This window comes from Pipistrellus hanaki (genome assembly GCF_964339955.1).
Source record: "Pipistrellus hanaki genome assembly, chromosome: 2".
Classification (NCBI taxonomy): domain Eukaryota; kingdom Metazoa; phylum Chordata; class Mammalia; order Chiroptera; family Vespertilionidae; genus Pipistrellus; species Pipistrellus hanaki.
In genome coordinates this window covers 171972802-171989559 of record NC_140504.1, presented here as the reverse complement: position 1 = coordinate 171989559, position 16758 = coordinate 171972802, and the positions used below count along the sequence as shown (strand labels likewise).

Sequence of the window (16758 nt, the reverse complement as noted above, 5' to 3'; positions counted from 1 at the left end):
ACTACTTTGTCTTTTATCCTTCATTTCTCATTTCCCCTCAGCTTCATTTCATTTAATAAAAAAACTTTTCCCTAGAAATGATGAGTTAGATGTATTAAAGTTCCTTGCTGTTTTGGGCAGTGCCACAAAAACTGATTATAGTACTCACAGTATTTGAATTTTAATGTTTAAAGATTAATTGAATAAATGAATAAGAAATGTTGGTACTGTGTTTCCCCCAAAATAAGACATCCTTCGAAAATAAGACCTAGCGCACGGAAAGATAAGACATCCCCTGAAAATAAGACCTAGCGCAACTTTGGGAGAAAAAATTAATATAAGGCACTGTCTTATTTTTGGGAAAACAGGGTAGTTTCATAATATAGCAGCATTTGAGATGAAATTGTTTCTATAGAAATCAAATGAAGATGCTACAGAAACTGTCCAGGCTTATTAGTTAATCACATACTTGTATTATCTTGAGAAAGTCATTTATCTTCTTTGAACTCTTTTCTCCTCTTCTGTGAAATAGGGAGGTAGATTAAATTTCTATTGTTCTTCAAGATCCAGGTTAACAATTTTGTGGTCTGTACCTTATGTACACCCCCAACTTAAACAGAGGATAGAAAAGTCACAGACTGGGAAGTAAATATTTCCTTTGGGTTCTAAAAGCTTTTAATATTCCCAGTGAAATATTTTACATAACAACTCAATTCTGATATAGAGCTACTAAATTAGTAGTATTCTCTTTTAATGTTAGGTGACAAATCATCCAGAACCAGTCTCTCAGTCATTAACTCCCCAGCAGCAGCCACAGTACAACCTTCCAGAACGAGACAAACAACTACTTTTCTCAGAATATAATTTTGAAGATCTCAGTGCCTCATTTCGGAGCCTTTATAAGTCAGTTTTTGAGCAGTCACTTAGTCAACAAGGTGAGTTTTTTTTTAAATACTTTCTGTAAAGTAAATTTTTATTGTAAAATGTTCTTTTAAGTATTGTTTTCACATAGCAGCTGTTATATTTCCTTGATCTTAGAACATTATCATCATGATCAGGATTGAATGCTCTTTGTGTCTTTACTATGCTCTGTGTATATTTTATTATAACACAAGAATGGCAGATAAATTTCATCTTGCCTGCCTACTTCACTTGGTCTACTGGTGTCCTAGAGTTGTGTTGAAGAATCTGGTACTGCATCTGTGCCACTTGGGAAAGACTACCATGGCTAATTAGTGCTGTCTGCCATGTGAATCACTTTAGTAGTAAATGTTGTACCACAGAATAGATGTGCCTTGCCTTTCTGTTCTGACTGGTATTAGCAAAGAGATAAGTATTAGCACCAAATTTGTACTTTCACGAATTGCACTTAAAAGTGAACACATTGCTTAGTGTTATGTTCTGGGTCCTTGTTTTATACAACATATTTAAATCAGATTTTAACGCCAAAAGTGATTTTGGTTGAGGTGCAGTATTACATCAACTAAATGATAATTAAGCTGCTATTATATTTTACTATGCCTTTAATCGCTGGCTTAATTTTAATCAATCATGTAATAGGATCAAGATGTCACATTTTCTTTTCTCCAAAGAACACGTCACACATTGACACTAATCACGTATTGTTGGGAACTGGACTGCTGAAATATTTCCTAGTTTGTTTGACAGATTAACTATTTATAACTCAACTCAGAGAGTTTACCTATTTACAGCAGTGAACAAAATCTTTTAGACAAAATCCTGATCTTTACAGAGTTTACATTTTAATACATGTGATTGTCAGATTATGGTGAAAAGTTAATGTTATATACAAATATTACATATATCAGTGAATATCAATAGCTTATATAGGAAATTTGTTTTTCTGGCCAAAGGAAGAATCATGTATTCTTTAAAATTTTGTTTTAAATTTTCTATCTATAAAAGTATAAAAAGAACTAATACAAGACTTTTCTAAGCAGACCCAACCTTGGTGGTCATAATAGAAAATTACTAACTTTGAAATAACAATGGTGAAGATTTCTGTAGGCCCATAATGCTATTTCAATCAAACAAAAAGAGCATTGATAGGAATTCTAGGGTCTAGTCCTGGTTCTACCATAAAAGTCAACTGAGTTAATTCCACTTCTCTAGAATTCCGCATCCCTGTATGTAAAACAAATAAGAGTAGGTTACATGATTGGTTTTTAAATTGTTCTCTTTGGAGTCCTTGGCTTTTGTGAAGGTCTTGAGGGAGTAAATTATGCAGATGAAGAGGGAGACCTAGCAGTGTTCCTTCCCTGACTTCAAAAAAAGAAAACTTTACATTTATCAGTTTTACATATTGGGCTTTTGAAAGATACTTTGTTTCATTTGATTTAAAAATAATTTGGGATTGAAAATGTTGGTATGGATCATATTTAGATTCTCACTTAAAATGCCAGGACTTTATTGGACATATATAATGAAATCACTGCTTTCTTTCATTTTACTGTAATAACTATAGATTCCATATAAATGACAGTTTTCCAGGCCAAGGCAAGAACTTTAACTTTTGTACCTATAAAACCTTAACGTATTAAGTTTTAAGGTTATCTTACAATGTACTCTACTACAATTTTACTGTTAACATTATTGACTATTAACATTATTAAGTATGAGAATACTTTTATTTTGCTTAAAAAGTTGGATTCTTTTATTGACTGACACTATGTTGCAGTATTCTATTTTTCATTTACCGGTAGTAACATTTTTTTGTGTGTTTGGTTCAGCAAGACATGGTATTAGCCATACTTGCAATAGATTTATTAAAATGAGTGTTCACTTGCAAACCAAACATACATTTTTTTAATATTTGGCACTTCTGGCATCATCATCATTATCATCATTATCATCATCAACATAAAAGCTGGCATTTACTGAGCTCATCCTGCAGCCTGCACTTGCATTATGGCATTTTATCCTCACAACTCTATGAAGTAGATACTATTACCATGCCATTTATAGTTAAGGTAATTGTGAGCTGAAATGGTTAGTAACTTTCCAGAGTTTCCAAGTGCAGTGCAGAGACTTTACTTTCTGGTGCTATAAAATATGTAATCTTAACTCCTAAACTGTGTTTCAAGAATGTTCCATAAGAGGCTGAAACCGGTTTGGCTCAGTGGTAGAGCGTCGGTCTGTGGACTGAAAGGTCCCGGGTTCGATTCCGGTCAAGGGCATGTACATTGGTTGTGGGCACATCCCTGGTGGGGGGGGTGTGAGAGGCGGCTGGTCGATGTTTCTCTCTCATCGACGTTTCTAGTTCTCTATCTCTCTCCCTTCCTCTCTGTAAAAAATCAATAAAATATATATTAAAAAAAAAAAAAAGAAGAATGTTCCATAAGAGTAATGAAAAAGAATAATGGAGATGGCTGTTTTGTTTTGCTTAGTCTTTGTCTTTTAAGACTCAGTTCAGATACTGCCTTTTCAGGGAAGACTTCTCTATATCTCCATCTCCTTCCTACCTGAATAGGCAAAAAACAAAGTTCTTGTACCCCACTGATATTGTTGGACATAATCTCTTATTTTAAATAGTATGTTTTGGTTGATTTTAGAGAGAGGAAGGGAGGGGGAGAGAGATAGAATCATTAGGGATGAGAGAAATTCATCAATTGCCTGCTTCTTACATGCCCCTACTGGCCAAAACCTGGCTTGTTCCCTGACCTGGAATCGAACTGTGACCTCCTGGTTCATGGGTCAACACTCAGTCACCGAGCCACACAGACTGGGTATGGACATGATCTCTTTAAGTGTCTCACTTCTACTAGAGCATAAGCTACTCAAGGGCAAGGAATGATGTTTCTTACTATTCTCAGTTACCAAGCCCAGTGGGTGGTGGATGTTCTATCAACACATCTTTTTCTCCTGCCTAGGGGCTTTTATTGGCTTTCAAAGCCATCAGCACTTGTTAAACTGAAACAAAGTTGCCTTCGACAGCTTATGCCTCTGCTCTCTAATGTTGCAAACCTTTGTTATGAAATATAACTGCAATCTGACCGTAAGTGAGCTTGCTTTTTCTGACTTTTTAGGTTTGATGAACATCCCTTCGGAGTCTTCCCAGCAATCCCATACTTCGTGTTCCTATCAGCACTCTCCTAGCAGTACAGTGAGCTCTCACCCACACGGCAACCAAAGCAACCTGTCCAACAATCATGGCAGTGGCCTCAATGCCACAGGCAGTAATTCGGTTGCACAAGTCTCATTGTCTCACCCCCAGATACACACACAATCGTCTCCACATCCACCCCATCGACCACATGGTTTACCACAGCATCCGCAGCGTCCCCAGCATCCAGCATCGCACCCACAACAGCACAGCCAGCTCCAGTCCCCTCATCCCCAGCACCCCTCTCCACAGCAACACAGCCAGCTCCAGTCTCCTCATTCCCAGCACCCCTCTCCACATCAACACATGCAGCATCATTCGAACCATCAGCATCAGACGTTAACACATCAGGCACCCCCACCCCCTCAACAGGTATCCTGTAATTCTGGTAAGTTTTTGTCTCCTGACTCTGGCTAATTGTGATTTAGGATCTGTCCTTTGTTATCTGGGATTTACTACCAACTCTCTCTTCATCTGTCTCCTTTTGTGTTTTCTTGCTCTAATCCTGATTTTATAACTCATTTAGTCCATAGATTTAACTGGAGATTTTCTTGATTAAAATGTGTTATGGCAATATTGGCAAACTCAGCAACCCCTTGCAGATTTCAAGGTTTTATGTTCTTTTGGAAAATAATTATTTTTGTGAGTATAATTGACCCTTGAACAGTCAAGGGTTAGGAGGAGCTCTAACCAGTTGAAAATCTGTGTATGACTTTTTTTTTAATATTAAATTCAACTTTATTTAAATTTAACAAATAACAAATTGAAGTGAAAATAAAGAATTCTGAAACTTCAAGAATATTTTGGCTTTATAAGTTAGCACAAAAAATTATTTCCTGAAGATACCTCTGAAGTAAATAAAAATTATGAAGAATCATATAAAATATTCTTCTTGCTCTTCTATTTTCTCTTTTACTTTTGACTTCCCATTCATCCCTCAGTCTCCATAGGGGTTAGTTCCAGGACCCCCTTTGGTTACCAAAATCCATGGATGTTTAAGTCCCTTGCATAAAATGATATAGAACAGTGTATATAGTTGGCTCTCCGTGACTGCAGATCCCCAACTAGGGATTGAAAATACTATCAACTGTATGTTTATTGAAAATAATCAGCATGTGAGCAGACCCATACAGTTTAAACCTGTGTTGTTCAAGGGTCAGCTGTATTTTGAAGAAGAAAGGAATGCACAGTCTGTCTAAAATCTCTTAGGATTCAGTGATATAGAAGAGAGATTTGAATCCTCATTATGACTTACAACTTCAGGTGCATTCTCAACTTCTTTTAGTCTTGTTTTCTCATCTATAAAAATAAAGTACACTGCCATACATTGTTGTTATAAGCTTCATATTGAGAATACAAATATGAAATGCCTAGTCCAGTACCTTGTATTTAAGCATTCAGTGAATATCTCCATTTTTTCTTTCTTTGTTTAATTCCTGCCAGGTAGCCCATTTTGGAATGGTAGGTATATTGGCAAAGGAAGAAAGCATTTTTAAACCCTGATGCTTTGAAAATCTGTTACTCTTCAGATAGGTCTTGATGGTTTCTGGTGAGATGCTTAACTGGCATGACATTGCTTATAAACCAAGCAGTCTTTACACTGCAGAACTCCCAAGGGGTGCCACAGAGATAGATTGCAAGGTGAATGGAGCCCTGGGAGTTGTGCAAAGTACAGATCCTTCTCTTGTCTTGCCTGGTTGTCCAATTACCAGTCATATCACTGATGAGATTTTATCCTGGAGGAAAACTTGCTTAGTGCTAGACAATGTAGTTCTTATTCACCAATTAAAAATTGACCATTGTTTCAGGCAGTTAAACTATTGTCAGGGAAATGAGTTAGGTAGTGCATACTGTCTCTTATATTCTGATTTTGCTTTATATCTTAAATTTTTCTAAAACTGTCTTGTTATTTACAATGTGGAAAAAATAATATGTTTTTTGGGGGGTGTTAAATGATTTAAGGTAAAAAGTGCATGCCAGAGTATTTGGAATTTAGTGATTTTCCTTTAACAATTTATTTTGTTGTCTATTACTAATTCTAAGTAGAATAAAATCTGGAATAAAACTGAAAATTAGGTATAGTTCCTGCTTTGATGGTGTATCGTCTAAAACATCTTGAAGTTCTTTTTAGATCTCTGCCTAGAGGAAAAGATATATAAGATAGCCCCCTTTAGTCACTCTTGCCTACCTTTTAATATCTATACATTTTTCACAAATGTAAGCTTGTTTTAAATATGATATTGAGGATTTACTAATGATTGTAGAATCTGGGCATCAGTAGAAGGCTGTGATGCTCTGGTCATACTTTCTCTCTCTCTTTCTCTCTCTCTCTTTCTCTCTTAAATGTTTATTCCAGATGCCATTTTATACATGGCTTTATTTTTCTGCTCCTCTTCTCTCTCTCTCCCCTCCCACCCCCATGCTTTTATTTTTAGGTCTAATGATTGCTGGGGAGAAAAAAAGTACAATTATAGCTGAAAGCAACCTATGATGTGCCCTTAATGGCCTGTTATCCCAGTGGTGTCTGGTCAGAGGATGAAAATAGACTTCTACCTTGGGAGTTAGGAAAGATTGTGGCTGTGATAATAGTCTCTTATAATGATAAATTTTTCATTTATAAGATGGGAATAATAAGTTGTCTTTTACAGGGAAGGAATGGAGGGAACTTAGTTGTTTGAGGGCTGAATATGTGCAAGGCAAGTTAGGTACATTATCTCTTAAATCAAGAGTAGATTATATCATTCGGTAGGAAAAGTGTAAGTCAAAGAAATTAAGCAATTTGCTCAAGATCATACTGCTAATAAGTAGTGGAACTGGAATTTATTTCCTGGCCCATCAGAGTTCAGAGACTATAACACCAGTTATTCTAAAAGAATTAAAATAAACATTTACTGAGTGAGTAGGTGTTTGCTCAGCCACTCTCTCTTGCAGAGATTGCTTTATTTTGTGTTTCCAATCAGCATTTGTTATAGGATTTGAAAGTCAGATAGACTTGAATGTTAGTGGCTCACTTCAGGCATTAATTCCCCCCCCCCCCCCCCCCAAAACATATTTCTTTCTAACTTAATGTGTTGCCTGAAGAGGGGTAGGGTTATGCTATCTCTGGTTCATTGTTTATTTTATTTTGAAATCCATAATTGGCAGAAGTTTGTAAATCAAGTAGCCAGTAGTTGATACAGTTATCTGTGATGTAGCAACAATTTTTTTAATTAGTTCTTACTTTCTTCTATCCAGGGGTGATCCTTGTGGGAACCCTTAACACGACCTGCTTGATTAGGGCCCACTCAGGGTCCGGTTTCTGGAGGAGGCCACACACTAAAATGAAGAGAGAGACTAGAAAAGAGTTAATTTGGGACAAATGGGGGGCCAGGCGGGAGTCAACCTCTAGTGGGAAGACTCTCTAGGCTCTGGCCTTGCTATCCCTTTTATTGAGGCTGCTATGGGAAACACCCAGTACCCTCAAGCAGCTTTGGGAAACACCCAGTACCCTTAAGCAGGTAATAAGCAGATTATCATATCAGTAAGGATTTACATGATTACAAGATGGGGAAGCTGCCTCAGTTACTATTGTCTCAATTAGATAGGGTGTGGTTGGCTCTGACCTTTCAGAGCTTAAAGGTTGACCAGCCTCTTTCTATTAGTGAGACAATGATTGGTTTCTGGCAGATCCTGAAAACAGAGTAATTTGGGCAGCAGTCACAGAATTTGCTACCTTGACAGGAGAACTGTGTTGAGGCACTTCTCACTCTTAAGGTTGCTTTGTAAGAAACATCTCTTGCTATACAATCTAATTTACCTCCCTTAGTCAGTGCTTTTAAGTCGAACTGCACATTGCTTCTAAATGTGACCCTGCCTTTAAGTAATAAAGAACGTACTTCTGAAGGTCACAACAAGACAGGAAAATGAACTTTATGTTGGGGGAAATACGGATTTGTAGGACTTGGCTTGCCTGGTCATCATTTGTACTATACAAACGTAAAGAGCAGTTACCAAGTTTGACAATTTTCAGGTGCCATCATGGGTTGCTTTCTAGAGCTTATAAGCCCTGGCTTGAAGTCTTTGTTATAGTGATCTTGACCACTCTGGGTTTAGTGTTTTGTTTCCATTTGTAAAATGGAGAGAAAGAATAGCCTCCCTACCTGTCTCACAGAGCAGTTGCCCCAATCAATACATGATGTAATTCGTTTGTAAAACTGGATAGGGATCTGCCAATGTCAGGGACAAGGTCAATTCATTGTCTCCCTATACCATATACTTCAAACTTTCACTATCCAGTATTCATAGTATTGTCAATATTATTTTTATAGGTGTTTCAAATGATTGGTATGCAACACTTGATATGCTAAAAGAAAGCTGTCGAATTGCTAGCAGTGTTAATTGGTCAGATGTAGACCTTTCACAGTTCCAAGGTGGGTATTAGTTCTTTTTGACATATAACCACATAAACATCCTGTTTTCTGTAGTAGATTATAAGTTTCTTTATAATTTAAATAAACATCTCGTTACATAGTGTTTTATTTATTTGCTATTGTTAGTATGCTTACAAACAACACTGTAAAATTTATAATTAAGTCTTTTGGCCAGTTTAAGCAGAGGGTCACAAACAAGAGTTCTTTTTTTTAAAAAATTATTTTTATTATTATTATTTTTTTTATTGATTTTGTACAGAGAGGAAGGGAGAGAGAGAGTTAGAAACATCGATGAGAGAGAGTCATCGATCAGCTGCCTCTTGCACACCCCCCACCGGGGATATGCTCGCAACCAAGGTACATGCCCTTGACCGGAATCGAACCCGGGACCTTTCAGTCCCCAAGCCGACGCTCTATCCATTGAGCCAAACCGGTTTCGGCCACAAACAAGAGTTCTGAAAACAATTTGGCCACATTTTAAGGAATCAGACTTTGAATAATTTTATGATGTCATTCTTCATTGCATGGGAAAGTCACCACCAGTGGAAATTTTGAGGGTTGAAAAAAAATTGTCTTGCTGTTTTCCTTGCAGTATTTACAGAACTGTACTAACTATATTTCCAATGTTTTTCTCATAGGTTTGATGGAGAGTATGAGACAGGCAGATCTCAAGAACTGGTCTTTAGATCAGGTTCAATTTGCTGATCTCTGTTCTTCTCTTAATCAATTCTTTACACAAACTGGCCTTATCCACTCACAGAGTAATGTTCAGCAAAATGTCTGTCATGGTGCCATGCATCCAACAAAACCCTCCCAACACATTGGAACAGGTACAGGTTTAGTTATCTTCTTGATTTTTCTCTTTATTTCTTTTTTAAACTTCATCTCCTATTTTTAAAATTTAAATTCTTTATTGTTTAAAGTATTACATTTGTCTCTCCCCCCCCCCCACCCATGACCTCTCTCAAGCTGCTCCCACTCCCCAGCACATGCCCATAACCCCCTACTGTCTATGTCCTTTGGTTATGCTTATATGGATACATACAAGTCTTTTGGTTTATCTCTTACCTTTCCCCCTCCCACACTCTCCTGCCTTCCCTCTGAGGTTTGACAGTCTGTTTGATGCTTCTATGTCTCTGGATCTATGTTTGTTCATTATATTCCACAAATGAGTGAGATCATGTGATGTACATCTTTCTTTGGATTTTCTTCTTCTCATTCATATGAAATTTAGTGACTGAGGCAACATGGTACATTGTTAATGGTGACAGTGACCCATTTATATATTTTAATTTCTAAGAAATGAATGAAATCAAATTATGTATTTAAGGTATATCTTAGAAAAACTAGGATGAAGAAATTTTTTTTTGGTCAAGATTTATATGATTATTGTTTACATTTGATATTCCTTTGTGATCTTTTAAGTTGTCAAACAAGAATTAAATGTCTTCAAGATAGCTACATTTTATAAGAACATAGTTATGAAGATAGATCAACTTAAATTTGTGTATACTTGCAATGAAAATCTTATTTTTATATATCTTCTAAGAATGTTGAAGAAAATTTGCTTTAAGAGTAGACATAATGGTATGTAGTGCCATTGATGTTTCACTCTGGACTCAAAATTTGTGCACTATATTAAATCACATAAAATGGAGACAAATGTTTTACCCTCATGTGGGGTAGTGGGATGCTTAGATGAAGTGATGAAAATGGCTTTACCCTGTAATGAGGTATGTAACAACAATAATAAATATAACTTGTCTGCAAGCTACAGAGAATTAGATGCAGTGCCAGAATTAGTACCAGTGGACTCACACCCAGCCCTGGCATTGTGATAAAAAGCTAGCACCACCCTGGCAGGTTTAGCAACTGAAAGGAGTAAGTTTTCCTTTCCTTTTCTTCTTCACCTTACCAGCTTAACTTAGTCTTAGGTAGCAGTTCTATTAACATTTTAATGCTTGGTTTGTTTTACTTATGGTAATATGCTTTCTTTTCTTTTTAAAAATCTGATTAGGAAATTTGTACTTAGACTCCAGGCAAAATCTCCCTCCTTCAGTGATGCCACCTCCTGGTTATCCTCATATCCCACAGGCACTCAGCACCCCAGGAACGACGATTACAGGTACTTGGATGTGTTGCAGTTAGTACTCAGAGCTTAATATTGAAAAGCTTGAGCTGTCCTAACAGTGAGGGAGGCTGCCTTTAGAGGGAATGAACTCTGTTAAAGCGGGCGGGGTGAGCAGATCTGGAGAGCTACTTGTCTCCAGTGCTGGTGAAAGGATTTAGGTGTCATTCAGTGTTTGGACCATGTGACCTGAAGTCTCCTTTAGCCCATGATGCTGTCTATGGTTCTAGTTGTTGCCCTGTCTCTAAGAGGTTGGGGCATAAGGTGTGTCCTGGTGTCTTAAGTCTCTTGGAGGCTATTTGACTTGGATAGACTTCAGGTTTTAAGAATCTACTTTGATTAGCTCCTGTATATTCTGCGGATGAAGTCCCCCCAGCTGTAGTTTCCAGGGAAGTACCTTATAGAAGACATGAGTTTCAGGAGTTACTAGTCCCTAAAATTTCCCCCCAGGTTCCTGAGTGTAGGATGTTTTGCTTAGTGGGGCAGTAGAGGCACAATTTAGAGGTAGAGAGTGCCTTAAGGATTATCTAAGTGGGAAATGGAGGCCCAGAAGGGGAAATAACTTGTCCATAGCCACCATTTTAGCAAATGGCCAACTAAGACTCAAGCTCTGATGTCTAGATTCAAAGTTCATGGTTTTTCTTACATGCCACACCTCCCTTTACTTAGACTATTTGAGAAAAGATAAATGGTAATGCAGAGGAGTGGGTTTAAAACTCCCAAAGAACTGTGTGCCAGGCAACAGTGTTAGGAGGAGGAATTGGGACTAAGTGACATGTATTCCCTGTCCTCAGTGCTCACCAGTAACTTGTAGGTGGCAAAACAGGGTAGTGAAGACTCTTGAGCTAGATCCCCAGGGTTTGAGTCCCTGGTGCTTTGACACTTGATAGCTGCCTAACTCTCCTCTCTCAGTGTCCCTATCTGTAAAAGGGGGCTAATAACACTACCTAACTTCTAGCCTTGTTAAGAGAATTAAATGAGGATTGTATGTAAATTGCTTACATTAGTGCCTGGCAGATAGTAAGAAATTTATACATTAAAAATAAATAAGTACAAGGCATTTCTGCAATCCTGTGATATACTGAAAACCTTAGCATTTTATAAAATTGTACATTAAAAGATAAAGGGTTTAAGAGAAAAATAAGATTAGCAGCAGATTTCTTGAAACTTTGTATTCAGAATACTAACAAAAACTATAATCAGTACAAATTCCACAACCGACCTAGCTGATTTGGCTCAGTGTATAGAGCGTTGGCCTGGGGACTGAAATGGTTGTGGTCTCAGTTCTCAGTAGAGGGTGTGCAGGAGGCAGCCAATCAGTGATTCTCTCTCATCATTGATGTTTCTATCTCTCTCCCTCTCCCTTCTCTGAAATCAATAAAAAAATATATTTTTAAAAATTCTACCACAGTTAAAGGACATGTTTAATTCCTAGTAAAAGAATAAATTCTATCAATAAATAAAAATTATTTTTAAAGAAAGAATCTGGTTTGGAAGGCCATTTGTCAAAGCTGTGGAGATAAAGGCAGAATGCACCAAAATTGGGGAGCACAAATAGTGCATGGCCACACTGATCCAAGAAGGGGAGCATGTGGAGAGGAGGCAGGTGTATCTGCGGTGTCCTCCACCGGGCTTACGGCACCCAGCGTGTGCATGTCCTCTGTGCTCACCGCTGTTACTCGGTGGCACAGAAATGAACTTGCTGAGGAAGTACACTGACAGTGTGACCAGTGGTACACTAACATGATTCTCCTATTTACCGTTCCCAAGCGAGCCAGCTCATGTATGAAACTTAACCAAAACAGAACAGACTGTGAGGGAAATGGCTGCCTCAGCACTCCACCACTCCTTTCAGGCCTTTTTTTTTTTTTTTTTTTTCTGCAGCCTGGTGTAATGGAAGAGTGTTGGTTTTGGAGTCAAGTGAACTGAGTAAAAATCCTATTTCTTCTTCTTACTAGTTGTATGACTTTGAGTGACTTGCTCATTCTTTTCAACCCAGTCTCTTTTATCTATAAAAGAAAATATAAGAGACACCTCGTAGAAGGCTTCTGGGTGTCTTAGTGAGATAAAGTGTCTGAGTACCGGGCACATGGGAAGTGCTCGGTAGGTTGTTTTTTGTTTTTTTTTAATATATTGATTTTTTTACAGAGAGGAATAGAGAGTTAGAAACATCAATGGGAGAGAATCATTGATCAGCTGCCTCTTGCACACCTCCTACTGGGGATGTGCCCGCAACCCTGATACATGCCCTTGACCGGAATCGAACCCGGGACCTTTTAGTCCGCAGGCTGACCCTCTATCCACTGAGCCAAACCGGTTTTGGCTCTCGGTAGGTTTTTGTTTATGTCTTCCTTTCCTCAGTACTGGTCACTCTTGACATCGCCTGCTTCCTTCCAGGCCACCACGGAGCTATGAACCAGCAGCACATGATGCCTTCCCCAGCCTTCCAGATGCGGCGCGCGCTGCCTCCCGATGACATCCAGGATGACTTCGATTGGGATTCAATTGTGTAGAGCTTGTTTCTGCGACCTCAGCCCCCAGCGTCACCTTTCTGTGCAGTGAAGGGAAAGGTTTAAGAGAATCCAGTTGAGAAAGTTGCTAATCACTTTACCAATGTTATACAAATTTCTTTTGAAGACAATCAAAAAGATTTTAGCTGGATAACTTTGCTTTTATCTGACCCAAACAAGTACTACATGTTTGTCTCCTGACAGCTCTCCTGTGTAGCTCCTAACTGTTGTGTGATTTAAACAGCTTTTGCATATTTGTGTCAATTTGATGTTGACCACAAGTGCCAGACTGATTTTTCAGACAGAGCCTGTTTTGCTGCAAGCAGTTTATAGATACAAATGTGTAAATATATGTACAAAATTTACTGAAAGACTTCAATTTTTTTCTAATTGGATTATTAGATCTTGAAAGTTACTGTGAGTTTTTATTCCTTGTTAGGCTATTTTCTGCAGGATGCTTTTAACTGATGTGAACAACTGAAAGGAAATAGATTTTTTTTAAAAGCCCAGTTCCTTTTATTTAATCTTTTCAGAAATGTGGGTAAGTCAAAAGCCCAGAATTTGATACTCTCTGATAGTCCAAAGGGGCACGTTGAGAACTGTTGATAGTCCAAAGGGGCACGTTGAGAACTGACCAAACTTGTTTTGATGCTTGGGGATTGTAGAATTTATGTTATATCTTGTCAGTGTCTGTTTTCTTAAGTCTGCATTATAATAGCTCTAAAATTTATTTGATTGATTAGAAGCTGGTCATTGCTTGGCTCTTTAAACAGATTGCTATCTCCACTTATTTATTATTCAAAAGTGTTATTTTAATATTTATTGCTACCTTCTGTGAATGCTCAGCTCTAATTGGATTTAAGGAGAAATGGAGTATCTGAAAGCACAGAAATATTTTTCTTGATAACAGTTTACAGATAAGACAATCAGAGAGATTGTGTTATTCTTGTGACCATCACTCCTCATACCATGTGAGTATATTTCTCTATCTTAGCATTCCTGCTGACTGAAACATATTAGTTAAATAGGATTCTTTCTAGAATTTGAATCCATTCATTTGGGCAACAAATGGCAAGGGATTGTTTATAAAGCAATTCGTTCTCTTTCCATTTAGGAAACACTGACAGGAGGATGGAGACACACGTATTGTTAGTGGCCTGCTGTGTCTGTTGTCCTGTGTTTCTGAGGTTGCATGACATTTGGTTGCAACCTGAATTTGGTTGCATTTCAAAATGCAACCTGCCTCTTAGAGGTTTTTCTTAGTTGTTCTTTCTTTATTGTTTTGATTCATATCATATCACAGTTACTTTGCATGTATTGCCTTAGTTTTCTAAAAGAAATGAGGTTTTTAAAAATGAATAGGTTTTGATTGGTTCCTTAGACCAAAAAAAAAAAACAAAAAAAAAACAAAACAGAATTTCTTTCAGTTCTAATGGGAAAATATGTTTCATCAGATCAAGGAGTAGTAACTGCTCACTGGTTGCTTTTTAGCATCTCTAATCTCTGTCAGCCATGCTTAAATCACTTTAATTAGCTTAGTGATTCTGTGGTTGAATAATCTCTACTTGAACTGAACATACATCTTTGTTTCTATACGTGTGTGTGTGTGTGTGTGTGTGTGTGTGTGTGAGAGAGAGAGAGAGAGAGAGAGAGAGAGAGAAAGAGAAAGAGAGAGAGAGAATTTGAACAAAGTGTGGGTTTTTTTTGTTGTTGTTGTTTTGTTTGTTTTTTTAATGGAGTGTTTCCTTGAGTGAATCACTGGGAAGCCAGCCATGGTAAAGGCTGGTGAGGTTGGGGAGAAAGGAAGGGCTTTTTGTTCCTGTTTTTGGACCCTGCTTGGCATGAAAAGGGAAGCTCAGTTCCAGCCCCTGGATCGGTGGAAATCAAAGGATTCTGGCAAGGCAGCCAACAGGCCCCTCTTAGACAGATCAGAAGCAAGATGAGATAGCAACCTCCAGAGTAAACGTGTGATAAAGGGGTGTGTGTGAGAGATTTTCAATAGTCTGTTCAAGTCACTGCTTTCTAGATACCAAAATGACTGTTTTGAAACTTCTAATTGCTTGGGGAGCAAAATGCACTTTAAACAATTTGGGTATTATTGGAATGCAGTCTCTTATATTGAATGATTTGAGTAGAAACCACTGATGAAGATTTTTCAAATCGTGTGAAGCTAATTTCCTATTTGGCAATCTGATTTGCAGTGATCAGTATTTTTATAAGAATTTAAACTTACCAAGAATGGCACTGGAGGCAGAGCCCCCATCCACACCCATCCCCCTCTGTGATTCAGTCACCTGGGAGCCCAGGCAGGCCTCAGCAGGCTCTGCGCCTGGCCAGGCTCCCGGGTGAGGTGCAGAGCATCCCTCTAGTGGCCATTGCAGTTGGTAGTTATTAATTCAGAGTAAGTTCTGTCTTGGGCTTAAATTGACAAGACTTTTGGGGGAAAGAATAATAAATGCATATAATCAAATGGGAATACTCTGTCCAGGAGAATAATCCGACTGGCATTTGTGGTAGTTTTTGAAATGTAAATGTATTCATGTGTGTACTTGTAAATATGTGTCTCTCAGATGTCCTTTGAAGTGGGAGGGAATCAATCGGGATTATTTCAAATGGAATAGAGTATTTTGATATTGTTCCTTCAGAGGATGATGTGTACATATCTATATTGTATATATGTGATGAAAATGCATTGGCTTTTTGTGCAAACACAATCTGCTCTCTGTACTGCTGTTGGACAGTCAGTGTTTTAATGTTTCTACAGTTTTGCTATTGCACGATTTCATATTTTGCCCGTATGATGAACGGCACCCCATTCTTTGTACTGTTTAGTGCTGTAAAGAAATATCCCAAGTGTCATTAGAATTGTTGCTGCCAGAATTGATATGCATGAATGGCACTTAAAATAAATATATAATGTTAACTCTATAACACTGACTCTTCTATGTAATTTGCTACAATTAAGGGGATAAAATTGGGACTAGTCCAGATGTGGAAACCCCTCAGTCCATAATTGTGGTCTCAGAGACTCTGTCCCATGTATTGCTGCCTCCAAACAGTCATTGCTGCCATTTATTGAACACCTCACTTGCTCTGTGAACTTAAGGAAGTTATTTAACTTCTCTGACCCTCACTGTCTTTATTTCCCTCATTTACAGTGCCTATAAATGAGGATAATGTCTCCTAGAGTTGAAGTGATATTAATTTAACGCATTTAAATATTTGGAGCAGCACCAGGGACATTAAAAAAAAAAAAGTACTAGTATATGCCAGGTGCTGTGCTCAGTAGACATTGCTATCCTCATCCTATAGTGTTGGGGGGAAACTCAGTGGTCTAGTCGTTTACCCAGATTCTTTTTTTGGAAAGTGGCCGAGTTGAGGTTCGAATCCAGGTCATTTGACTCCATTGTCTTTTTTTTTTTTTTTTACACCATCCTCTGTTACTTCCGGGTAACTCCCCATCCCAGCCTTCCCCTTGTCCTCAGTCTTGCCCTCAGCACAGCCTTTCCAGAGAGCTATTTCCAAAGGTTGAAGTGGAGCACACACTATACCAGATCTTCCCATGAGAAATTCAGAGATGAGACCATTCTGTCTTTAGGGGATACAGAC

General features: G+C 38.0%; 1 protein-coding gene across 2 annotated transcripts in view; it reads left to right on the top strand.

Moving 5' to 3' along the window:
• Nucleotides 1-16080, top strand: part of FOXJ3 (forkhead box J3) — a 121687-nt gene extending 105607 nt beyond the window's left edge. For both annotated transcript variants that reach the window (XM_084874567.1, XM_084874566.1), the window contains 6 exons: nt 740-914; nt 4026-4490; nt 8410-8511; nt 9150-9341; nt 10529-10636; nt 13037-16080. In XM_084874567.1, coding sequence (XP_084730693.1) covers nt 740-914; nt 4026-4490; nt 8410-8511; nt 9150-9341; nt 10529-10636; nt 13037-13152 — 1158 coding nt within the window. In that variant the 3' untranslated portion in view covers nt 13153-16080. The remainder of the gene's footprint in view (nt 1-739; nt 915-4025; nt 4491-8409; nt 8512-9149; nt 9342-10528; nt 10637-13036) is intronic.
• Nucleotides 16081-16758: the final 678 nt, after the last annotated feature.